At 37.5% G+C, this 25,811-nt stretch overlaps 2 protein-coding genes and 1 long non-coding RNA gene across 6 annotated transcripts in view; all 3 read right to left on the bottom strand.

The window, feature by feature from the left end:
- Positions 1-1,261: 1,261 nt before the first annotated feature.
- Positions 1,262-6,505, bottom strand: LOC117244806. Its single transcript, XR_004498580.1, has 2 exons — positions 5,618-6,505; positions 1,262-5,523 (listed from the first exon to the last, which is right to left on the bottom strand). It is a non-coding gene; the product is annotated as an uncharacterized LOC117244806 (long non-coding RNA).
- Positions 6,506-6,571: 66 nt separating this feature from the next.
- Positions 6,572-7,809, bottom strand: GPR88 (G protein-coupled receptor 88). Its single transcript, XM_015635653.2, has one exon. It carries the CDS (start codon positions 7,640-7,642, stop codon positions 6,572-6,574), a length of 1,071 nt encoding a protein of 356 aa, XP_015491139.1. The 5' UTR covers positions 7,643-7,809.
- A 2,912-nt stretch (positions 7,810-10,721) lies between these two features.
- Positions 10,722-25,811, bottom strand: part of CDC14A (cell division cycle 14A) — a 53,726-nt gene continuing 38,636 nt past the window's right edge. For 2 of the 4 annotated variants that reach the window (XM_033516277.1, XM_033516278.1), the window contains 6 exons: positions 24,578-24,734; positions 23,820-23,932; positions 23,212-23,259; positions 22,049-22,177; positions 20,767-21,085; positions 19,447-19,671 (listed from right to left, as the gene is read on the bottom strand). In XM_033516277.1, the coding sequence (XP_033372168.1) occupies positions 19,639-19,671; positions 20,767-21,085; positions 22,049-22,177; positions 23,212-23,259; positions 23,820-23,932; positions 24,578-24,734 (799 nt within the window). In that variant the 3' untranslated portion in view covers positions 19,447-19,638. Of the gene's footprint in view, positions 12,493-19,446; positions 19,672-20,766; positions 21,086-22,048; positions 22,178-23,211; positions 23,260-23,819; positions 23,933-24,577; positions 24,735-25,811 lie in introns of those variants that run through there. The other 2 variants (XM_015636419.3, XM_015636422.3) reach the window with 2 other exon arrangements.

Below are 25,811 nucleotides of genomic sequence, written 5' to 3'. Positions count from 1 at the left end.
AAACAAACAAAAAACCCAAAGAAACAAACAAAAAAACCCAAAACCAAACAAAAACAGACAAAAAGCTAGTAGCCACAGTGAAAGGTATAAAAACGCCTGTTTGAAATTAAATAAAAGCAGTAGTGAGGCTGGATATTTTTTTCCCATGTTGCAACCTACCAACTCTTTCATTTAATCTGTCTGAGCAAAATAATGCCTCAAACTGAGAAAAACTAATCTAGAGTAAGGGGAGATGTTCTGTTGAATGAAAAAGGGACAATTATGCTCACTGGAGGAGCTAATATGGCTGAAAATTTCAAATCCTACAAGATTTCATCAATACCTTTATAAAACAGAATTAATTGAAAGAGAGATTTTTATGCATAAGGATACCCCTGAAATGAAGATATTCCAGTATGTGTAGATGGCCATGGGTGACATGCAACAGAAGACAAAGGAGTAATACACAAACATAGATATGAAGAAGCACTACTCACATATCTTCACAATATTTCTGGTTACTAACTCTGTTCAAACCTTGGTGCTCCTGTCTCCACAGCGACAACACTGCTACAGCCATCTCACTGAACCTTAGAATGGAAGATGCAAAGTTTATAGAGAATCACAGGAACAGTGTTTAATGAAATTACATCAAACTCAGTGTCAGAGGTTCCAGGCTGAGAAGAAACTGGCTATCTCAGCACTGTGGTGCACAGAGGCAAGGCAGACAAAGGCATCAGAAGAAAACACAGAGCATATGCGAACACACATGAAGCAAAGTGTGCACAGTTTTATAAAACTGACTACTTTCCAATGCATCATCTTTGTCTCTCAAGCTCTTCCTTTCACAGTTTTCCTCTGTTGCTAATGCTCACTTTGTTACTTTGTGGCTGACATTACACCTCCATCATATCATCAGCTTCAAAACAGACCAGGAGGGATGCAGCTCTCGCCTGAAGCATAGCTGTGTTTTTAATTCTGCCCTGAGACTATCACACTGCAGGTGAAGACAGCCTGAACACAAGGCATCTTTGGTCTTAAGTGAAGCTTTACAATAACAGCAGCTCTGTTCTTGTTCTGTGTGCCTTGGCTCTTGAACCACCAGAGCTGATTCTGTTCAGTAAGAATGAGATTTGTTCTTAATTTCTTTGTGTTTCTTTAGTAATTAATACTAATTATGCTTTTCATCAGCTGTCAATTCTAGAGCAGCAGTAAAACTTTGGCAGCAGGAGTGAATCTCACAGAAGTAAAGAAAAAAGAAACATTTAAAAAATGCTGAAAATTTTTGGCAGAGGCACATTTTTATTATTCATTATTTAAACCATTGTCTTCCAAGAGGATAAGGTCAGTATGGTGAAGTCTAAGGTGCTACACAGCTCCCTTGACTGGCTTGAGCTCCCTTTCCAAGTGGCAGTTTGCTTTCCTTCTGAACAACTCTCAAAAGCTTGGCTCTAAACTGATGACAAGACTGGGGTTCCAGGTTAGACATCCTACAGTTTTCCCTAAACACCAGTTAACCTTCCTGAAGTGGTTATTATGCCCCTTCAGAAACCCAAAGCTTCAGGCAAGAAAGCAGCCACAAGTGTTTTTTTCTCAGGATTGTTTCCAGTTCTTTATTTTCATGACTATCCATCCATGGACAGTGTAGGGCAGGCTGCACAGGGACCCTTACCATATTGAACTCCATGACAATGAACAGACAAGGTGGCCCACACTCTTTAAGCACAGCTATTTTACTGTAAGGTCATGTTTTCCACACCAGAAGAGATCTAATGATCTAGTGATCTAATGATCACCATGTATGATAACAGACTGGTTTGAATACCTGCATAACTGTGCTTATTCTGTAATGATGTCGCTTTTGTTAAGTTACTATGATTGAACTCTTCAGCCAAAAAGGTTTGTTCTCTAGCCTTCAAACTATTTTTGGAGTTTTTTTTCATATTACCCTTTTTTTACACAGCCTTACTCAAATGCAAATATCTGTAAATACAGACAAAGAATTTGTCTACTGCTCTGCACGTAAAAGCCCAATTTCAATACCAACTCACTCTTTAAATAGAAATTTAAGTATGTGGGATTTGTCCATCATTTCTTTAGTCTTAGTTTACAATTGTCTCCCAAAACTTACCCTGCTCAAGCAGTTGTGCCCTGATCAGCAGAATCAAGAACTTTTCCCTTAGTGAAGAAAATTACAGAAGATACTGAAGAAAGAAGAGAAGGAAAGAAAATAGACTATTACCCTGGTAAAATGATGACAGTGCATGGGAAGGATTGACATAAAAGAGCAAAAAAAAGTAGCTTTCTTAGAAGTTAAACAGTCACGAGAAAAGCTATTTTCGCTGCCATTTGAGAAAGGGACTTCTGAATTTAAAGAATATTGCAATAATCTAGTTATGTGATTTAAGATGAAATAGAAAGCTAAAGTATATGTTGTCACTTTTTTCTTTAATGAAATGCTACACTTAAATGTCTTCATTTGAAAATAATCCGTATGTGGGTTTTTTTAAAAATAGCATCAACTTGGTAGTTAGAAAAAAAAGTTCACAGTGTGCTTATGGCTGACTGAATCTGGAGGTTAGCTAAGATGTTATCTCTGCTTGTCAGTCCAGCACTGCTGTTGAATGCAGTCTCCTCAAGACTGCTAATGCAACTCATACCTTTTTTGATTTCAGAGTTTAAAGAAAATTTGCTGGTGTACAGAATGTTTTGTTCAAGGAAGAAATCGAGATTACAAGTGCATGCTTTTATTTATTAAGAAAAGCATAGAATTCTATTTCCTTGCATACAAAGAATCAAATAATTTGAGATGGTTCATTTTATCATAATCCCAGATCTCTTCTGGCTTTCAGATTTTTTTTCTGTTGTTTCTCAGGATCAAACTCTTAGTGCCTCTGTCCTGCCTTCTTCATCTCCCCTTGTCATAATTTCCCAGCTTCACCTTGCTCCCTGTACTTTTTTACACACCTTCCTTGAGAGCAGTGATTGCCCAGTTTTGATGGAAACTCATATTGTTGTAGCTATCTAATTCCACAAAGCAGCTCTATGTTTTTTTATGACTTTTTTGAATTAAGAGTGACTTTAAAAGATTGAATCCAAACTCTCACTTCAGGAACACACTCTACAAGCAATTTTCACAAATAACCCATGCCACAGGGTGTTATTTTGAGGCATCAGAATTTAACTTTCAAAAAGCAGGTCCCACACGTATTTCTGCATGGACAATCCACAAACAGAGTGGCAGATTTATTTGGGCCATAATACACCACATGGCACTTTTCGAGCACAGCAGTGCAAGTGGCCACAATTCATCCAGGATATTACTAACTCCTACCTGCTCTTGTTTCCAGAAGCCCTGAGAAAATAGCAAGGAATAGGCAACTATTGCACGTGAACAGCATGGCTGATCTGCATTACTGTATCACTACTGCATTGTAAATCCAATGCTTTAATGAGCTCTCACCTCCTATCTAAAGCACATGAAGCCAGCTAATACATGTCAATGCCAGCCAATCTAGGAAGGGCAGCTTCTGGCCATGCTCAACTTGCTTGGCACAACACCAGAGGAAAGGAGCAACTCAGTTCAAGGAAACCTCATTTGAACTGGTGACAGAATTTTCCATTATCTTCATTTACACCTCTAGAAAGAGTGTTTGGTTAAGACATTTTAAAGGGTAATTGTCAACATATCCCTTGTGTCTGTAAATTAGTTGTTCAAGCATGACAGAAATTCAGGCTGAAGAAAAGTCACCATTAAACTAGCAGAGGACACATATAAATCATCTGTAAATTAAAGCATAGAATGACAAAAACTGAGAATGAAATCCATTTCCTTAACCAAGAAGCAGTACCACAGAGCCAGGAGAACTTAAGCCAAGCCGAGTTTCCATTGCAATTTACCATGAAGTATTTACAGTGTGGAAATACAAAGATTATGACTGTAGAACAAAGCATACAGGACTTTTCAGAGCAGTAATTTCTAAGAGAAACTGATCTTGAGACAAATACTCTTTCTTAATTACTTTAAATTAATTTTTTGTCTGTGTAATGTTATTTAGGTCACCTGAGTATATTAAAACAGTCAAAGATTTACAGTCAGATGTAATTACATCAAACTTTCCAAGGGATTTCCAGTTGTTTTCTGGAATTGATGCATAGCAAAAGGATAGCTGTCTAGTGTTTTGTACATCATAGCATTTTTATACATGTTTGCATTTAAAACGTGGTCTATATCAAATGCAGGCATTTCAGATTTAACTTGCATGCTATTTTACAGGGGAAGATATCCAGAAGTTCCAGTTATCTGATGGTTTGGACATTGAATTCTGAAACATGTTATTGCTTTAATTCCAGACTAACGTGTTCCATAGCCAAAAACAGGGGAGAGGAATTGTCTAATTTTTTGTTTTAGAGTTTGATTTTTATTTATTTATTTATTTATTTCCTTATGTATTTTTGCTCAGTATTGAGCTTTACCAAGTATCTTGAGTTCCTTTAGCCATGGTGGGAGATGGCAATATGCATTATTCTGTGGGTTCCAGCCTAAGGATTATTTTGTAATTGAACAGGGTATTACACTTGGGTGGCCCTTGGTTGAACTTTATTTTGGAAGTGAACCAGGATATTTTCCAGTATTGGGATGGGTGAGGTCAAAGCAGTTTTCTTTCTCCATTTGCTACACAAAGACATCTAAAGCACGGCCTCTGCGATTAGGATGAGATATTACAACAAGGATATAGTGGCTCCTTTACTCTCCAAGATATGTGCACAGTGTTAACAAAATAAATCTTGCATATCTTATATGTTCAATGTTTCCTTGCTGGGCCTCCCCATCTTTCTGATGCCATCACTCAGAGGAACACTGTCTCCAAGATGAAGAAGCCTTCTGTAAGCCTCAGACTCAAGGAAACTTGTTTTATTTTTCCACAGGTTCTTGCAAGTGGCTAAAGCTGTTTTCAACACATTCATACATTTTCAGGATGTCAGTTAAAAAAAAAAGTAATCCTTTTGAGGCCTTCATTGTTTGTGTTTTTCAAATCACGATCTTAATAAGTATCTCTTCTGTGATGATGGAGACTTTTTTATGCAGGAAACCAAAATATTGGTATGGAGCTTTTAAACACATTATTGTATCACAGATACCAGCAGGTCTCAGTCTTGGGAAAAATAATAAATTATTCCCTTTCTCTTAAAGCATTTTTTGGGGAAACTCAAACTCCATCAGGTAAAGTAAGCAAAGTGTGTGGAGCATTATAAAATATGGCCAAAGGGCCTTTTATGTTATTACTTATTGTGCATGTCTTTTCCTTGTTATTAAAATCATTAAAATACATTCTTGAAAGCTCTAAGTTTGTGTCACCCAATGCAACAAACTCTTGTTGTGACAAAGTTTCCTGTGTTCCCACGAGTCCATTCTTCTCAGGACAGCACAATTTAGGTGATACTGCTTGTGGATGCAGATTCAGAAAACAACTACCTTCTCCAGACGTTTGTGCCAAAAGGCAAACACAGCACTAAGTATCATCACCATGAGAACAACAGCAACTGCGTTGGAAAAGAAGGAGGAAGTCAAGCAACAGAGAAGGAAATACAAGGATTTTAAGACCATTCCTGGGAGGAATGGGCATGCAGCACTCACCACTGCGGTTTTGGTGTGAGGAGCTGTCTCCTTTCCAAATGCCACACAGAATCTGTTATTTTGTATCTGGCAGAGGCTGTGAAATCATAATTCTGAAATAGTATATTTAAGAGAATCACAACAAACTGGTAACTGAACAGTGACAAGGTTAGATGGAGAACATCAGTCTTCATATTGCATTGTATTTTATTGTGTGCCCATGGGCAGAGGCCTGTGTTAAAACAGGCCTTAAAGAGCATTCAAAACAAAATATCCAAACGACATCACCACAAAGGCGCATATGTTTTTGTTTTTAACAGTTTCCACAGACAGCATCATCCTGAAGTTTGCCAGAGAAAGCTGAAGGAGGGTCTTGCATGGAGCAGAGAGATCAGGTATGCTGGGGGAAAGGAAGCAGCTCCTGATATCTGTGTGCGTGTGTGTGTAATGAGACACCTGCCAGCTCTTCACAAACGAATCTTGTGTTCAGGGAGCTCACTTCAAAGAACTACTTTAAATGCTGGAAGAATTACATCGATTTTATAAAAACAAACTTGCATATGTCTCAGAAAGAGCTGTCTAGTTGCTTGTCTCATACTGAAATCTTTAGAGCATAACAACAGTTACGTGCGTTGCCATATTTACCGGTTATCCCAGATTCCTATATCCACCGCTTTGGCTGGAGTCCTGGCCGGCTCCCGGGGGCGGGCAGCAGCCGTGCCGGGAGCGGGGCTGAGGGGGACGGCGGGAGATCCCGCCCCAGTGTCCGTCCCGGTGCCTCGGGAAAGCGCTCGGCGCTGCCTGGCCGTGGGGTGGAAGAGGGAGCGGGCAAGAAGTGCGTGGTGTCAGACAGGAGCAGCAGGAGAACGTGTAGAGGAAGAGCTACCGGGGCGGGGGCCGGGGCGGCGGAGCGGCCTGAGGGGCCGCGCTCGTTTCCGCGCGCGGCCGCCGGGGTCCCGGCGCTGCCCCGGCCCCTCAGCGCGGCGCGGCCGCGGCGCTGGCGCTGCTCCCCGTGCCCCGGCGCCGCGGCAGCTGTGGGCAGGGCGGGGCGCCGGCGGGGCCCGCGGCGGCGGCGGAGGGGCGCGGGGCGGCGGCCGGGCCCTCGCCGCGGGGCAGGACGGAGCGGGCCGCCCGGCGGAACTCCTCGCTGCGCCACGTGTAGAGCAGCGGGTTGAGGGCCGACAGCGAGCAGAGCAGCAGCCAGCTGGCGGCCTGCAGCGCCGGCGGCGCCGGGCGCAGAAAGAAGCCCAGGAGGCTCACCCAGACCAGGGGCTGGGTGCCCAGCAGGAACACGCAGCAGAGCAGCAGGACGGAGACGCTGCTGAGGCGGCGCTGGGCGCGGCGAGGCGGCGGGGGCGCGGCGGGGAAGGGCAGCTGGTGCAGCAGGTGGAAGTTGAGCACGCTGACCCGCTTGGCGCTGCCCCGCACCCGCCGCACGATGCCGAGGTAGCAGTGGAGCAGCAGCGCGGTCTGGCCCAGCACGGCTAGGGCGAGGAGCAGAGCGGTGTAGCGAGAGCTGCCGTCCGACTGGGCAGAGCCCAGGGTCCAGAGCCCGGGCAGCAGCGGGACCGGGAGCAGGGCGAGGGCCCAGGAGAGCCCGATCATGCAGCCCGTGTGTCTCCGCTGGTAGAGGGCCTGGTACACGCTGGGCAGCTTGGTGATGAGCACGTACCTGTTGAAAGCCACCAGCAGGTGCGAGGCCAGGGAGACGGTGAGGCCGAGGCCCAGGAGCCCCCCTCGGAGCAGCCGGTACTCCGCCGAGCGAAGGGAGGAGGAATTGGGGGGCAGCAGCCCCAGCACAGCCTCCTGGGGCATCCACAGGGCGCACACGCTCAGGTCTGCCGCACAGCCGTTCACGATGAAGGCATTGCTGGTTGTCTGCAGCTTTTTGAAGGAGAAGACTAAATAGATGACCATCACATTGGATAAAGTCCCTGAGATAGCTAAGACGGCGTAGAGCAGCGACAGAAAGATGCGGGTCCCGGAGGAGTCCTCCCAGAGCAGCAGCAGAGGCGAGCTAGCACTCCAGGAAGAGGCGTTGGGCATCTCGCTGAATGCAGCTCAGTTTTGACTTTGCCCTGTAAATCCCATCCTTGTCTGGGTCAGAAGTTCTGCTGCAGGAGTCCTCACCAAGCACACGGGAGGCTGTGCAGCTGGGGGACTCTAAGGCAGGTTTCAGTCATAGAAGCTGTAAGGTCCAGAAAATGCTATTTGCAGTAACCATCCAAAAACCAGCAGTGTCCAAGGCAGGTAAGCAGCAAGAGAGTCCACAGATTGTAGCTGGTGAAGGTGGGTCCATAGGGAGGCAAATGGCTGTTGGCAGACCAGCGCACGACTGAGGTTTCTGTAGCTGTGAAAACAGCAAAAGCAGCAGCACCTTGCAATCGGCAGCAGAAACGGCAGCAACTGATACAAAGCTTTGCAGTTTCTCCTGTGCCACAGTACGTACACTGTATATCATTCCAGGAAGATTCAGCCCTTCCACTCTTCATGAATAATTCAGCAGATTTTCGACTTGTTAAATCAAGAAGGAAAAAAAAAAAAAAAAAGCCAAACCCTATCATGCTCCAGAAATACTCCAACTACACAGTCTGACTCTTTTCTCCCTGCCTTACCAGTCTTCTGGGTCTAACCCATTTACACAACTTCCATTTGAAGCAAGGTTTTATACAGTATCAGTCACTTCTGTCTGAAATACAGTCCATAAACTGTAGAAATTCCTCTACTGGATACTTGCTTTTTAACAGAGTTTTTCCTGATCTTATTTTTGTTAAGAGAAAGCTCAGTATGCTTCAGCAATTTTAATTTTAGAACTGGTCTATAATAATATACTTTCCAAATCAAATCTTTCAAACACAGTAAATAGAACAATCATTATAAGACAGTACTTATTTGAGGAAGCTGGTTCTCAATCTGAACATATTATGTCTCTTCATAAACCTCAGGCTGTCTCAACCCATGGGAAATCCTGCATTGCCACCCTGCCAGAGGTGAACACTGGTGTTGGTGAGCACACAGATAACACAGAATCGGTGTAGTATTTGAAACTCCAAAATTAGTTCCTGGAGAGATGAATAACAGCTCCTGAGGTGGACTAAAAACTGACTGAAGAGAAGGCATGAACAGTCAATTCCCAAATGGAGAATAATTAGTCATGGGATTCTCCCAGGAACTCTACCCTGCTTTACTCGAACAGGGACAAAATGTTAATTGTCCTTAACCTGGACAAGACTTAATAAAAATCTCAGTAAGAGAACTTACATTTACTTTGAAAAGCTTTTCAGATATGGAGTGATGATTAATTTTATGATGAGCTTAAGAAAAAAAGCTGCTTTTTCAGCTAGGTTAGATATTGGCTACAAAAGCAAGCAATTGCAGTTTGTAAGATAATACCTGTACCAGAGATCTTCAGAAGGCATTCTTAGATGCTAACAAATGGCAATACCAAATAATATATTAGGAGGTAGTTAGAGTTGCTGTATACATTTTTTCAATTTAAAAAAGTTAAATTGTGTGGGTTAATGGATGTTACAATACAGCACATCTTCTATTTGACAAAAAGGCTCATGTTAACAATGGGCAGAAATATTGATCCAAAGGTGGATTTGTTAAAAACATGAATATCTATGTTCACTTTTAATTAATTAGATGGCTCATGTGCTTAAGGTTAAAGACATACCTCAGTGATTTACTTGATCAGGCCCTTAATTACCATATTTTTTGCCTGCTGCACTTTACAGTGTAGATCTAATCAAGTGTCAAACCTTTTGAGGCCTTTCATTGTTTAGCTGTCAGTAAAGAACAGTTATTATAGAAACTAAAATCCTCCTCTTTCTGCAGTACTGTAATTGAAAAATAGTCTCTGAATTTGTAACAAGAAATATCTCCCTAACTGAAAAGCTTCATAAAGCATACTTTAAAAGAGATGATGATGATTAACTGTTTCATAAGATGTTAGCCACAGAATAATATGCCCAGTAGAGACCTTTAGATTTATTTAATCCATCCATTTGTGTTTTTAGAGATCTTATGTGCTACTGCTTGTTCTCCCAGAAACAGATATATTCATATTTGAAGGAAGAGAAATGGTAAAGTTCAAGGACAAGTGAACACAGGATCTGAAATAAATTTCAGGCTATTTCTTAAAAGCTACAAGGTTCTAAAAGACCTTCTTAACCTTTCACCGTTCCAATTTTTTTTTTTGTATGTAGTTAAGAAGTTGATTGTTGCAGAATATTGACTTATTTATGAATAAAAAAAATTGTACATAAGCTGGTATTTATGTATTTAATCTAATAAATCAATAAAAGTGTAGAAAAAAGGCCAAGAGGTTGAGTCCTATGTACTACAAACCCTTTAATTACCTGTTCTTCCTGTATATTATTTACTCTGCACATCCAAATCACCATCCATTATACACCCAAATGCAGTGGCAGAAGCCTTTTGTTGTCTTTTTAGATCAGACTTTAGATCAGAATTTGGACAACTTGGAAAGCATCTGCTCTATTCCCAGCTTTCCCATTCCTTTTGAGTAACAGTTACACACTGTCCAACTATTGCAAGAGAGGCTGATAAGAATACTAAGCACTAGTAAATAATAGATAAATAATCATGTAATATAACAAATTTGCTGAAAATCAGCAACAGAGTTAAACAAATGTTAGAACCATTTGTGACTACTTTTAAATTGAAGGAAGGAAAGACAAAAAGCTAAATAAAGCTACATTGTTTAGATTCTTATGCACAAAGAAAATGTTGTTGGTGGAACTAAGGGACCTGTTGCACATGCAAAAAAGTCAAGGTATATTACACCTGTATAACAAGGGGCCTCACCCAGGAAAGATTCCTCAGTTCAGACACAGCTTTGAAATTACCATATTTTGAAATATAACCCCATCATCGTAATTTCAACATGTTGATTAAATACTTGGCATTTACAAGGCAAATACAAGAAGGTTTAGAGAGATTGTTAAAAAAGGTTTCTCTCTTGCTAATGGCCTTTTGCAATGTCATCCTACTTTTAAGTACATTACATGGTGTACAGGAAAGAAGGTGATTTTGAAGAATTATATTCCATTAGAGATCAAATAATCAAAATATCTAAGAAAAAAACGCATGAAACAAGGAAGTTTATACAGGCATTTTATTATCAATTAGCTGTATGTATATGTATATATCTACATTTCAAAATTAATCAGTATTTTATTAAGGAAAACTATTTATAACAAAGTACATGAGAAAATTCTTTATGAGAGGTAGAATTACCTTACCATTCATCTATAATTCATATACAGTATATTGTATATATAAGCACATACATAGGCTACTTTGTGCATGTGTTACATATACACAGTTGCAAAAATGTACAGTATTGCATGTAAATTTTATTCAGTGATTTTGATTTTTATAGCTGCTCTCAGTATTGCTTTTTAACACTTTCAGAACAACTTTCCATTGCAATGATCTGATCCTTTTAAAAAAATACATAGCAGTTCAGTTGTAAAGCAAATGCATGGTATTCACAGATCTTCAGGAACAAAGAATGAAAATTCAACTAAGTTTTGTTTTCAAATTTCTGCATATATTGGAAAAACAACTGGATAACAAATTCGTTTTTGTCTTGTACATGGGGGAAAAATCAAATCTTCACAGCTGCTTGTATTATTTTCCTTACCATGCACTTGTGAGATCTTTAGTACCTCCCTGTAACACCATTTCATCCTAAGCCTCATTCCTAAACACATCTGCCTGAACTGTACATTCCACAGAGTAAAGAGCATCTTTACTATGACAAAAACCTTCCATGATACAGGAGGCTACCTCAGCCATTTGCTTAATAGCAAATGTAAAGATTTATGAAGCATCCAATTGATAGATAAAAATTTAATGTATGTCCAACATTTACTGTGTGTTGCTAAGGAAATTGTACACATACTGCCAAATGTAGGTTAAAAGCATGCAAGTATGCAGTGATACCTAATTCATTGTACATTTTCACCAACTTCAGTTTGGTCTACCTTCATTCTGCAGCATATATTGCATAGCAAAAGTTAACATTCTACACTGAAAATAAAACATAAAACCTTTAAGACAAATTGAAAGTGTGTTAATTGTACAATTGAGTCATCACAAATTATTTTTTTTCAGTAGAAGATGCAATTAATTACATCACATCTCAACAAATATTTTCCCTTTGTTTTTCTTTCATAGTGTTTCCTTAAGAAACATTAGCAGCTAGAAGTGGAAAGCAGACTGTATCAAGTGCTTTTAGTTGATATTGTAATAACGAGTCTCTTACTAGTTCGACTTGCATCAAATTACCAGAAGATCAATTAGTAAAAAAGTAAATTACATTAGGATTTAAGCAATAATAATGGACCCAAAAAACAAGAAAAATCTCTTGTTCATAAAAAAAATTGTATCTTTGATAAACATGTACAAATTCTTTAAAATATACATTTTTGTAGCAAAGTAGACCCTAAATTAAAATATACTCTAGTTTTTACATAATTTTTATATATAGTTTACCAAAATATTCTCTTAATACATATTTTAACACTGTACACAAGTTAATAAATGTCTTAATGGAACTCATTAGAAATATATTTAAGCTGTCTCAACATAAAAAATATTAGATTTGTATATAACATGGGGTAGTAATTTCCATAAATTCAACTTCAGTGCATCTGCAGTAGTCATTAACAATAAATTTCTGCCTGTTAAGAAGTCTCCTCTTGGTGTTAAGATTTTAATACATCTTGTATTGAAGGTTCCTCCTTTAATGAGCAGCTTCATTTCTTCAGTTCTTCTCCATCAAGAAGGACAGACTTGAAGAGCTCAGCAGGTTTCACCAAAGCAGCAAGGCTTTAGTACTGAACATACTCAGACTGAAGGGACTGTGCAGAGAAGAAAAACTGATTAAAACTCACTGGAGAGGTTTTATTTATATATAACATGTATTTTTCACTTAAAGAGTAGAGGAAGGACAGAAAGGAGAAAAATAAAGAGTTGAAGGAGGACCTGAATCTCTACATAGGTAAAGATGAATAAAATAGAAGAAATTAAAATCTGAGTAAAGTCCATCAATTTTCCTATATCTACACTTACTTTTCCAAATCAGTTTCTTGTAAGTATTAAAGAAAGCATTGCAAGTCTTTTAAAATACCACTGCTACTGTAATTGAATTGTTTCCACTTATCCTGAATGAGAATCCAACTGCTACTGTAAGACTCAGCTTACTTTAGATGTTGATTCAGGTAATGATATAGGAAAAACATGATGTAGCTCATTATTGAGGAAAAAAGCTACATCAGTAATTACACAGATGGATAAATTTATGTATGATTACCAAAACCAGATGAAAATGAAGCACTGCAAATGGTTCATCTGGATTACTAACGAGTCAGTATAATTAACAGAAAACCATAATGTGCTCTACTGTATTTATTTACATTTCTGTTTCTACTAAAGTTTGAAGTTTTATTAAAAACTGATTAATCAGTTTAGACAGTATCCAATCATTTTACTAGTTCCTATACAGATGTTTAAGAAGTCATTCTGATGAATCTTGTACAGTGATGAGCTGTCCCAGATTAGTATGGTTATAAATAAATAGCAAATAAACCCCCCAAATGTATTTTAAAACTGCATCAGTTCTTCAGAATTAGAGAACTATGGGAGAGCAACATGACTCCTATGACAGACTGGATCTTCACAGTCTTCTCTTCCATTTTCCTACTATACCTAACTAATCATTATAGAAAATGCTCTTTGGCACCCATAGTGGAACCTGCCAGTAGAAGTGTATAATACATTTATAGACACTTTTACAGCTCTAACGAGTATCATCAACTACTTTCCCCCTATATTTTAAGTCTCAGTGTGTATTTTGAAAGTTGTCTTTTAAATGCATGTTCACATCTCAAAGAGTTGAGACCATCTGGATATTCTTCCCTAGGTAGAAAAAGTGATGTCAGCATACAGATTTGAATACCACTGACTAAAAAATGTCTGGTTTTAGTAAGAGCAAGGCAGAAGGAATATCCCTTCATTAATGGGCACTTGAAACTTCTCTCTTAATGATCCTCAAAGGCTTCGCATTTTAAGAAATGTATTTAAACAACTGGAAATATGGTTACACTTAATTAGCTGACCAATAAACACTTTAAAAGGCAAGAAATGTAGTTATTTCCTCTCATGTGTTATACAGTAATAGATTACGCTTTGACAGATGAGAGATGACCGGAAAGCACTGTACACTCTTAAAAGCAGTTAGTAACAAAGAACTGAGAACACCAGCCCTTCACTCAGCAGACAGCAGTAACCGGGAATTCTACATCATGATTTTAATAAAAGAAGCAAACAATAAATGAAAGATTTTGATGTTTAAACTGTAATTCTTAAACTGCTGGTAATCCAAGTTACAAAAATATGAGAAAAAAAATCCAGAAAACATATAAAAAACTACCAAATATCCAGCAGCATATATTATTTGGAAACAGGATAGTGTGTTTTGGTAATTTTCATTACAGATGAGTAGGCAGAGTTTATTTACTTTCAAATGGAGAAATACGTTTTTCAGTGTGTTCCCACCCTCATCATAACCTTACTTCACATCCCTATGATTTCTTCCTAATGTCTCCAAGTCTTCCTAAAGTCTTAAAATCTTTATATAGGGAAATAATTAAATCTGAACAGAACTTTTTTTAGATTAATCTATGTGACTTCACAATTTTTTATTACTAAAAGCATAGTGATAGGTGTAACAACTGAGCTACTGTAAAGTATGTGAACTCAAATGTGAGTTTGAGAAATTTAAATATAGCAGGAGAGGCTTGTTGTTTTGATTTATTTTGCACTTTAAGAGCACGTATTACTTCTCTGAAATCTCGTCACACGTCTGAAGAGATTGATTGTAAAGTTTCGAAGCCTGTAATTGTGGTTTCCTCTTCCTTTTTTCTTTTAAATCTTTTGAGGAGTTTTCTATTTTAAAATTTACATTTGCCATGACTCAAAGTATGGCCTATGGTTCTGACAGCTTTATTAAAAGCAAACAAAAAAATCCAGTCCATTTTTACAATTTGCTGGATTTAACACAATCTTGTTTAAAACGGAGTTTCTTGTTTAAAACAGAGTTAAAAATAGAAGACAAAAAATCCAAAGAAAATTGACTGCTGAATTGCAAAAATGAGAGTATAAAATCAGTTAATGGAGAAGAAATCTCAGTGTGTATTCCTACAGTGGTCCCATGCCATGTCAAGCTTGCCATTTTATACTCAAATAACAGACATTTATACAAAGAACCAAGAATTAGATAGTTTCACTACAGTTAAGGATATCTAATGAAGTTTATGCTGAAACAAGTGCTTAGATCACTTTCACTTTTCCTCTTCAAGAGAAGGCACAGAAAGTCTCGTGGAAGAGAATATAAGCACCAAATCTGCTGAGACACTAGAACTGCATTTGCAGACATGAGACTGCAGGACCATGTCAGCCTGAATTTGAATTCTGTTTTAAGACAGAATAACCCTTATGGCATTTAGGCCTATTTTTCAGGATTTGAACATGCCCTTTCCCCAGATAACTGCAAAAATGTAACTTACGTTTTTGAATTGTGCAGCAACTCTCCCAAAACATCGTTGCAATAGGAGTGTTGCCACAGGCAAGAACTACTGTGAATACACAAGAGCCACTAAACTAACTCAGGATGCATTAGAGAAAATGCACACACATGAAGTGATCCTGACTTTACACATCAGCAAGATGCACTGGTGTTTGTCTGGCTTTTGCAAAGCCTGTCCTATTTTCATTAATGGTAAGTTCTTATTAAGAAAAACCATGCTACAGGTAAAGATTATGTATATGAATTTTAAAACACTGCCAACACTCCTCAGTTTTTGGCAATGTTTCCATCTTGCCAGTTTCCATGACAGCTATAGAAGCAAAAGGTGACTCATCTTAAGACTACCCAGTTACATATTCGCCAATAAAAATACATTTTAAAGAGCGGTATTTGGATTTAGAACTATGGTAAGAACAAAGCAAAAACCTTACAGCGGTACCTTAAGTGTGATTACAGCTGAAGAGAAGAATTCTGCAAACTGTTATTGTGAGAGATTCTGTTAATCAAAACACACACTTTGTAAAATAAAATATTTATTCTATTTTACTGAAACAGCAGGTTTTTTCTTTTCTTTAAAAATCAAGCTTTTCTTCTAGCTCATCAGCATAAACATGATAAAGTGGATTATAAGCTTGCACTGATGAAGGACAAAAACCTTAGAGAAAAATACATGTCTGACAACAATAGTTATAGTCATGGTTATTTTTGATTCTTCCTTTTTGTTAAATGGAATGTGGAACAGCAGCATTAATGCTGTTTCATTGCAAAACAGGATTGGTGAATAACCTTCTCTTGCATACTGTGGGAAAAACTCCCTAATGAGTTTAGTGAACATAAACTAGAACTGAATAATTGCTGTCCTAGCCATCTCAAAATGCTCCTGAACCACTCGTGATAACAAAGATATACAAGTAAGAGTGATAAGGTGATTTTCTAAAATAAAAGTACTGCATGATTACAGCTGGTTAGCTTGATATCTAACTCAGGGAAGGGAGATTTTGGCAATTAAGAGAAAGGGAATTAATCAGTATCATTCAAGAGTCCTTTGATGAGCCTAGTGAGTAAACAAAGCACCAGGACATGTAATAGACTTCTGTCAGGTACATCACCTGATGTGCTCCAATTAGAAAGAACACAAACACTGCAACAAGCCTAGGCTGGGCTGTCACGACTTTCAAGTAATTTCAGCATCTAAAGCAGTGAAGTGGAAATGATTAAACAGAATTCTGTTTTTAAAAGAATTCTGCCAGAACTGGTATCTTGATACTATTCTGTATTTTGCTGATGAGCTTCAGACCACTGGTAAGTGTTACCAAAAGCAAAACAGCTGCATGTCTGTGGCTGAAGTGGTAAGGAAAAATCAATCTTCCTTGGTGGGTTAATTGGTCCCAGAAGAAGAGGGGAGAAGAAGGAGAAAAAATAACAAAAAACAAAACCAAAAACCAACCAAATAAAAATAAAAGATGTGATGCTTTTCCACAGTTTCACATGAAAAGAAAAAAAAATCCCAAACCAAAACAAAAATCCCTTGAGGAATGCAGGGCATGGCACTTAAAAACAAGAAACAGAAGTCACTATTATCAATGGCAAGAACTCTTTTCCCCCCACAGGTCCCAGTGCATTACAGTCAAAGAAAATAAAAGAAGCTATGTATTTATAAGCAGGACAGCACTGAGTAGCAGCTTTCTGGACCAGAAAGATTTTAAAAAACTGAAGAATTTGAACACTTTCCAAAAGGATTTTTGAGCTAACTTCACTTATCAAAACAAAATCAAGTTGAGATGAGTAGCATGAGGTATCTCCACAACATGAAAAGAAGATAACAAAGGGCTATAACACTGATAGAGAGATATAGAAAGTTTCAGGTTAAAAGTGAAATAGTTTTAAGCATGACTCTCTTGAATCACTGGGACTAATCTTTCCAAAAAATTATGTTGTCCTCGAAATAAAGCATCCATATTTGCCAGTAAGCTGCTCACTACCTGAAAGCATTCAGAGATTAAACAACTGAAAAACCTACTCTTGTCTTAAACCTCAGGACATCACAGTAACTGCACTCAGTCAATTGTGCATAAAATAGGTAACAATTTAATGCACTCCTCTGTGACTGGCAGAGATGCTCAGGGCTACAGGGTACATTTAGAAGCAAATGCATTAATCAGAACATATCTGAAAAACATTACAAACAGGAACACTTTTTAGCCATTATTATGTATTGAAAAAATATTACTTCACAGGTAAATCATTGCACTTTGTTACGTAGACTTTGCATGGCATGACTTGCTAAGAAATGCTGCTTCTCACATCATAGTATAAAATATATATAATATATCATATATAATATTTTTTACCTCACCTCACTCTTCAGAGAAGATTAGAGATAGAATCTCATTTAAAGATCTTGCTGCATTTAACTGTGTATAACCTATACTCCTCAAGAGCAAGAAACATCAAGCTAAGAATTATTCAAAGGTTATATCCTTTATATCCCTTATATCCTTCCATGCATTATTAAAGTCATTAAGATAGGCAGGAAGAAAATTAAAGATGTTCTTAAAACAGGAGATTTGTGCATTTTAGAAAGTTTTTTTTCTTTAAAAATGTTTTCCATTCACCCTAAAACTTTACACTATGCCTCAGATATTTAATTTAAATTAATGTGTTTAGTGACTCAATAGTTCTACTGCAAAGAGACAATTTCCTTCCTCACTGTAAGCACCTCTCTGCTGTTGGCTATTTCACCTGTTCATGAATTGCTCCTTTCTTCTTCCTTAAACTACACAGTAACCAACATTCCTTGCTTTTCTTCCCATTCCTAAGTCATCCTTATCTAAGAAAGGCATGCTCCAATTCTGGAAGTTACATTGTAAACCACCCCCTCTCCCCACACAGATTCGGGGAAATTTTGTGCCAATGCCAACTATATTGTACCTCGAGGGTTTATGAGATTAAGGAGAAACACAGCACTATCCTAAAATTTTGTAAATATCTAGACACAAAATCCCTGAAGTGTCACACATACTTAATTTCCTGTCCTATGCTTATGGAACAAGCCCAAAAACTTGGCTCTCACTGTTAAAAATAATTTGTAGAATTAAGTTACAGCAACTACCTCTCCAAAAGAGGTGACAGTTCTTAGCTTTTAAGATGTTGTATTTACATTTGACCTTTTAAGCTGCTTGAAGAAAACAGGCTTACTGGTTCTGTAATGCTTTACATTATCATTTGGTATATCCTTGGAAATTCTGGGCTATTGTGAATGATGTCAGCTTATTTTCATGACTAAGTCCTATGACAGTTACAAGGAGTTTCTTCCTCTTAGGGTGCTGCATGTAATATTATGCATAGTATGTGGCTCTAAGTAAAATATGGAAAAAAAGCCTTTAAAATGCTGCTGGCAGCATATAATTTACTAAAGAAACAACTGAAAAGAATGGGAATGGGCTGACTCTCCACAGCATTACTGTTCAGTACATTAACTATGAGCCAGTACTGAAAGTGAGACATTCTAAAAAAAAAATTAAATAAAATCAGCCAATTTACCATTTATTTAGATGAGTGATTGCTCTCACCCACTATTGGTACATTGACTTTTAGTTCCAGTATACTCAACAGGAGCAGAGGACCAAACTCCTGAGGACTGAATTTCTGTAAGCATGTTGAATTAAAGACTAGGAACACTTAAAAAGGATGACTTTCAAGAGCAATGAGAATGCATGAACAAATCTAAGACTCATCAGTGTATCTCAAACATTCCTGGTTTGCTATACAGCTTTTCACCTCTCTCCTCATCTCTATGTGTGAAGCAATTAAATTGAATTAGTTCAACAAGAACAGTCCTCTTGTTTAAGAACCTGTTTAATCATAGAAAAACTATGAATCATTGAAAAATCTCAATTATATATAGTTTATTACAATCCTATGTAGTAGGGAAAAACAGATTCAAATTTAAGAGATGAAGATGTGGGAACATTCCAGAATTCCCTTGCAAACAAATAAATTACTGCTGCTGTTTAAAGTTTAAACTCGATGCCAAACAGTGATTCTAAGAACATGGAATATCAGCATTTATTTCTAGATAAACTGTAGTGGATAAGAAACTAATTTTGTTGTTTTTTTTTTAAACAAGGAGTCTGAAAGCATCAAATATTCTGAAGAGCCACTTTTGGTCAAGTAGATTCTACCAGGATAGAAGTAGGAGGAACACATTGAGTTAGAAAATACAAAATCACATTCCCACAACTAACTTTAATGTTTTGTTTATACAGATTAGGTTTCAGTCATACATGCAATTTAATTCCACAATGGAACAATGAGATTTTATTTCCTACTGTCATCTGTCCTCAGAAATAGCAATTCACACTCCTGAGCTACAAAGATGTGGCTTCTGAACTGTGAGTGCCATAATTGGTGCCACATCTCAGCTGTTAACAAGAGAGGAGGGTCTCCACTTCTGCAGGAAGAAAACACAGGCCATGAATGACCTTTCTCAGGACATCCCAGTTACGTGCAATGTATGTTATTACCTGTCTTAAGACAGACTCATCACACAAAACAGCAGGTATAATACCAGAACTTTCTTTATACTGAAACAATTTATCGGTGGTAAGGAAAAAGAAGAGTGATGCACAATACTCCAAAATTAATTTTACACAAAACCTATTTTATTCCCACCCAGTAAGAAAAATAAAAATCCTAAGTGTCAGAACTAATTGAGAGAGGCTGACAGGCTCCCTTAATCATAGGCAAAATCTTAAAAACAGTGTACTATTTTTTATAATTAGTAGGTTATCAAATCCTGGGAAACCAGGTATTTTAAATTGGTTTTATATTTATCGTAGTAGATATGATTATTTCTTCCCTAGAATAGATGAAGCTATTCCTGATTTCATAACTGAAGTTTCTCTAGTCTCTCTTTGAATTTTGTATAGAAACACTTTCAAGTTGCATTAGTTCATCTGTACATCCTCTTTGTACAAACTTTTATGTAGAAAAAGAGCACAAAATAAGCCCAAGGCAGGAAAAGCTGTTGAGGGATGAAAGCTGCAATGTGAAACCATTAGAAATATCTTGTTTATAATACTTTCTGCATTTGGTATTAGCAAAGGAGTAGGTTTCAAGTTAAGAGCACTAATTGTTCAAATAAGCCCTATCTTTAAGGATATTCTACCCTCTGTTTACTATGATACATACTAAGGCTTCTTAGAACCTGTTACTGCACAAAGATGAAGACACATAATTAACTTACACACTGTGTTAAGGATAATTTGAAATAAAATCTAAAGGGTAAGAAGGTCCATAAAAAAAGTTAGAAAAAATGTTAAGTTTAGGTGTGATTTATTTTTATGAAACTTCCATATAATAGATGCTTAGAAGAGATGGAAAAAAATGCAGCTGAAATGACAGGTAATAGACAAAGGTGCTGTTCAGAAACATCGGCGGAAGTCGGAAAATTATGCTGAGATAAGATTTTTTTGCAATAGTTTTGCTCTCAGAAGCAAAGGAGAAAAGCATCAGTGAGCTGCCTGAACGTGCTGTTGGGACTTACAGGAATGGACTCTGGTATCGTGCTGGAGGACTTGTAAGGCCCATAAAGGAAGGCTGGTGCGTACTCATCTGTCACGGCGCTGTGAAAACTGCTTTGGCTGCTCAGGTTGTTGCCACTACTGCTGTTTCTGTTGTATAAGTTGTTGTTCAGTTCATGATTTTTTCTGTGTGGCAGCTGCAAGCTGCCATTCAGGTGACTGGAGATATGGCTTATAGTAAAACCTGTCCTAGAGGACAATGATGTCATTTTGCTCTCATCATCATCTGAAGCAGCATACAGGTTCCCTAGAGAACTGGCTAGTCTGGAGTTTATGGAAACGCTGAATGGAAAACACATGCAGGGAAAAAAAATATTCACAAGGTATGTAGAGATATATACAAAAATGCAACAGACAATTAGTAAACATTTGGTAAATAACACAGACCATTCTGAAATAATCTGTGTTTGCACACAGGTTCACTTTCTAGCTCCTAAGTAACAAAAAGCAGAATTCTTTGCAAGGACTTTCCAAGTTTGGCTTATTCAAGCACTACACCATGGCCACCTTTCACCTCTGTCAAACCATATACACATGCAGGAGATGGTGTTAAAAAGGTTTAGGCAGTATCTGATTTACACTGAAGTACTTTGTGGACGTGGAACAGTTTAAGAACTCTTTTTCTGGTTCTTGCAATCAGCTTTGTGATACAAGCCTTCAAGTAACCAGGAAGTAATATAAAAAAATTTGAGAATATAAGTAGAGTGTCCTGAAATACCTCAAGCAGGTATTACTCTGTTCAGGCAAATTTTTCTGCACACAGTTATTAAAAATGCATCAATCATTCTGAGTGTTATTTAATATATACAATTATTTTGGACAATAGTAATAATGGAGCTAAATAAATACTAATAATGGAGCTAAATGAATCAAGGGTTCATAAAAAATTAATTATCACTCAGTATTCTGAGAGTAATAGTATATAGACTTGTGAGAATATGTGCAAAACATCTGTAAACTGAGATAAATGAAAGACACCTTAACAACCCACTTGAGCAAGACGGCACCATTTATGATGACACAATCTCAATAAAACTCTCAGACTAGTAGGATAGATTTTGGGTTTTGCTTGTTTTTAAATCTGCAAGCAACTAAAGTTTGGCTACAACAGCAGATCACTATAAGTAAATTTAAGTCTTCTTGTAGCAAAGAACAGCAAGGGCTTCATAGGCTGCAGATGCACTGATAGCCAACCACTGTATGACACTGCAAGCATTTGTACCAAAATGAGAAGAAGAAAAAAACCTTTTAAGGTTAGAGCCTGAGGACGCGGAAAGTCTGCTTATTCTTTCTGCAGGTGGTGAAGTAACTGCCATCACTCTGGAGGCCTTCAGAGGAGATATGGGTCCTTCTGTGCTACCTGAAGTACTGAGCCTAAAAAAAGTGCAGAGTTCCACTAAGAAGCAAGATTTTACAATTAAAATATACATCTCCAACACATATAGTCTTTCAGTACATAGACTGGTATTTCGATAAGTGTGAATTATCAAGTCTGAGAACTCAACAGCAAAAACTCAAGTTTCCCTGCTTAAACTTATTTTAAAAAAAACAAAGAACCAAAAACTTCCCAGATATCCACTCCAAGTATTTCCCCTGTGGCACCTTACTAAAAAGTTACAGGCCATTTTCACCTTGCTAATTTATGAAGGCCAAGTGTCTATTTTTTATAGATTTAGGTTTTATCATAAATTTTAGAACTTAAATGTAAATTTGATTAAGACTACTTTTTGAGTTTGTAGAACAAGTACGAGTAGAAAACCCCAAAATTTTAGCTTTCATGAGGTCAGCATCATTTCCAAATGACAAGTTTCACAAAGTTGTACAGAACATGCAGCTCTTTCTAGGGTGGGATTCTTAGTGACAAGGTTCTTCATGTGTTGATAATGAGCTGTATGTATGTTACACTGGACTACTCAAATTGTTACTGTAATGGTTGTCCACATTGATTAATTTAAAAATGAGTTTTCTCTGACCCTAGATCAGGGGATACAGCAATCAGACCTTAAAGGATGAAAAAAACTTGGGTACAAGTCTCCAGCTACAAGCATAGAAGAAAAATTACATTGAGCAGCTTAAATTACACACCAAGAAAGGGTAAAATATTTGTTTCCAATGCTAGCCATCTGTCGAAATCCAACTCAAAAATTCAGGTCACAAAACTGAAAAAAAATGTGCTCTTTTTGGTATTAATACTTGATAATGACAGAAATTTTGTCTTCCATTTGTATTTTAGATTCAATGGGGCAAGGCATGCAATTTGCAGGCATTTAAAAAGGCTTGTTACCTCTCTATGCTCAGAAGTCTGAAAATAGTAATTACATCAACTGATTAGCAATAATTCAAAACACTGAAAATTATGACCCTATTCAAGTGATACACATTTAGAAGTAGAATTTTAAAGTCAGTACCTGAAGGGTTGTGATATTGACCTGGTGTGCAGCTTCATGTCTTGCAGCCTAAAGAAACAAAAGCAGCAATCTTTATCCAATGATAAAACACCTTTCCCCTCTGCCAAATCTTATCTGTGTCTCTCAGGTTGGCTTAAAATATAAAAATAAGAGTTTGAATTATTGACAATCAGTGTTTTAATTTACAGTTAAAGAACAGACAGTTACTTCAGGTTTAATTCCAAAGTTCACATTTTACTGGTTCTGAAAAACTCTTAATTTCTATAAGGAGTACCGAAAAGTAATTATAGAAAGACAACTAAGTTAGATTAAGAATATTTTGTTCAAGTTGTAAGTTGATATAAATTTGAAAATTTTGAAGTATTTTTTAAGTTATCTTTTACTGCTACATAGTAAGAAGGCATTCCCAAACAGGGAGACAGAGGGCAAAAAAGGAGAGAAGAAAAAGATCAACAAACCAAATGTGCAACTAATAGATACATACCTGGAGAAGTTTCCACCACAGAAGGTGGTACTACTGCCTTAAACAAGAGCACGTACTTACCACACAGATCTGATAGCATGGACTGAATTTAAAACTGCAAATTACCTCAGACTGGTATAATTACCTCAGAGCTCCAGCTGTAATGGAACAAGGCTGTCGCCGACTTTTTAAGGCATTCAGCTTATCTCCCTGTGTCATCCCATCCTGAGCTTCCACATCTTTGTCTTCACAATCATTCTGGGAAACAAAAGTATGCAAGCAAGGGAATCTATCAACTCCTGGGGGCAGTGTAGTTTCCAAGCACTAAATATCTCCTTCATAAAGATCAGAATCCAGAAGGCTGATCTAGTGTCTTCTGCAGACATGGCACTACTCTGCATAGTTCTGGTACATTAAATGTGCCTCTGTACAAACATATTCGTGTAGGGCTTTTGTGGAATCTAACCTCAGTCAGTTCATGATGCTCAAGCCTAATGCTAGCATTTATTTACTTCAAGGAAGTCTGTTGGGCATCTATACACACCTGCATTATTAGTTAAGAACTTTGAATAAGCAGATTTTTTGTTTCCAGGAGGGAAGCGTACTTTTTTTGTTTTCCTTCATTCTCAAGAAAACAAATGAAAATCCTGAGAGAATGACTTGAAATAATGCAAACTTTTTGAAGCTTGAAAAATTACCTGTAACAGTTTTAAATATTATTTGATCTTTTTTATTTTTTAAGTGGATATTTGTTCTAATTATGGCCTATAAAAAAGCTAATCTGAGAAAAATCAATCTAATACTAATACAAGTCTAAAAAACCCACAAATCTAGAAGTTATCTATAGCTAGTTATTAAAAGCTCAGCTTCAGTCTGTTTGAAATTTTTCCTAATAACATTTACCTCCTTGTACTGATCCAGGTCTTGTGCTTTATTCAGACTGTCACTGATGGAAATGTCATTCAAGCCACAAAGAACCCTGTTAATGTTTCCATCAATTCCTCGCTGTTTCTGCTTTGATCGGATGAGATCCCCCTCCAGCCATAACATTGCTTGCTTCCTTCAGGATACAAAACCAAAGCCATTCTGATCAACAAATTTGCATACATATAAAAAACAGTATGAAAACATGCATACAGATTGCCAACATCTGAACCTTCTGTACATCTTCATCTCAAAAATAATTTACATGTCTATCACAAGAAATTTTAAAACCTCAATACTTAAAAACAACAACAAACCCTCCAGAATCACCAAATAAGTCTGTAGTCACTACAGTACTAAAACTTCATTTTATCAAATCTTCTGGGGAAAGAGGTTAACTAAATAGGAATTTTTAACCATATTTTAAAGGTTCTTAAAATACAACTTAATAATATAAAACAGTGCTTTCATAAACATGTGTAGCAAAACTGTTGATATGGGACTTTGCAACTTACTAGCATGAGTTTTCTGGATATAGATACTGTGCAGTGAAACTACAGCTGACCTCTGCAGTACAAGTGGATGTAGTCATCTAAAGTCCACCAGAGCTTTAATAGCAACTTTTAGAAACTGAAAGAATATATCCTTCACACAGGTGGTAGAATAATAAAAATTTCTTTGCTACAATGTGCATGGGCAGAGCAGTCTTTTTTGATGAGGCTGCATTATTCCTTGATAAGGAAGTTTGCTGGGTAGGCACCAATCATGCTAGCTCCATCCAAGAACTGAGACCCCATTACATACTATTGAAACAATAAATTCCTACACTGAACAGAGAAAAAAAAAGTGAGGAATTAAATCAGAATACACTTTCACTGGAAACTTTTGTTTGGAAAAGAAAAATTATGGCAAACTGTAAGAGCTAAGGGATCTGAGCCAATTGCCTAAGCTTGCTCAATAATAAATGCAAAAGGTAAGAACTTCAGAAAAATTTCATTACATCCCTAGTAAACATAATGAGAAGGCAGAACAAATGTGTGGGGACTAGAAGGAGTGCCATTTAGTCCACCTAACAGAAGTACCCTATGCTGGGGGTTAGGTGTCCTTTTAGTTACCTGTGGAATTTTGACCCATTAGTTTTAGGTGAAAACCTAACTGTGGGTACTTGGTGGGTGCTTGAAGAACACAAAAAGTTCTGCCGGGCCCAGGGGGG

Source organism: Parus major, chromosome 8, assembly GCF_001522545.3.
Source record: "Parus major isolate Abel chromosome 8, Parus_major1.1, whole genome shotgun sequence".
In the NCBI taxonomy this organism is placed as follows: Eukaryota; Metazoa; Chordata; class Aves; order Passeriformes; family Paridae; genus Parus; species Parus major.
Note: the sequence above shows the minus strand (reverse complement) of the source record. Positions and strands in the feature narration are given on the sequence as shown.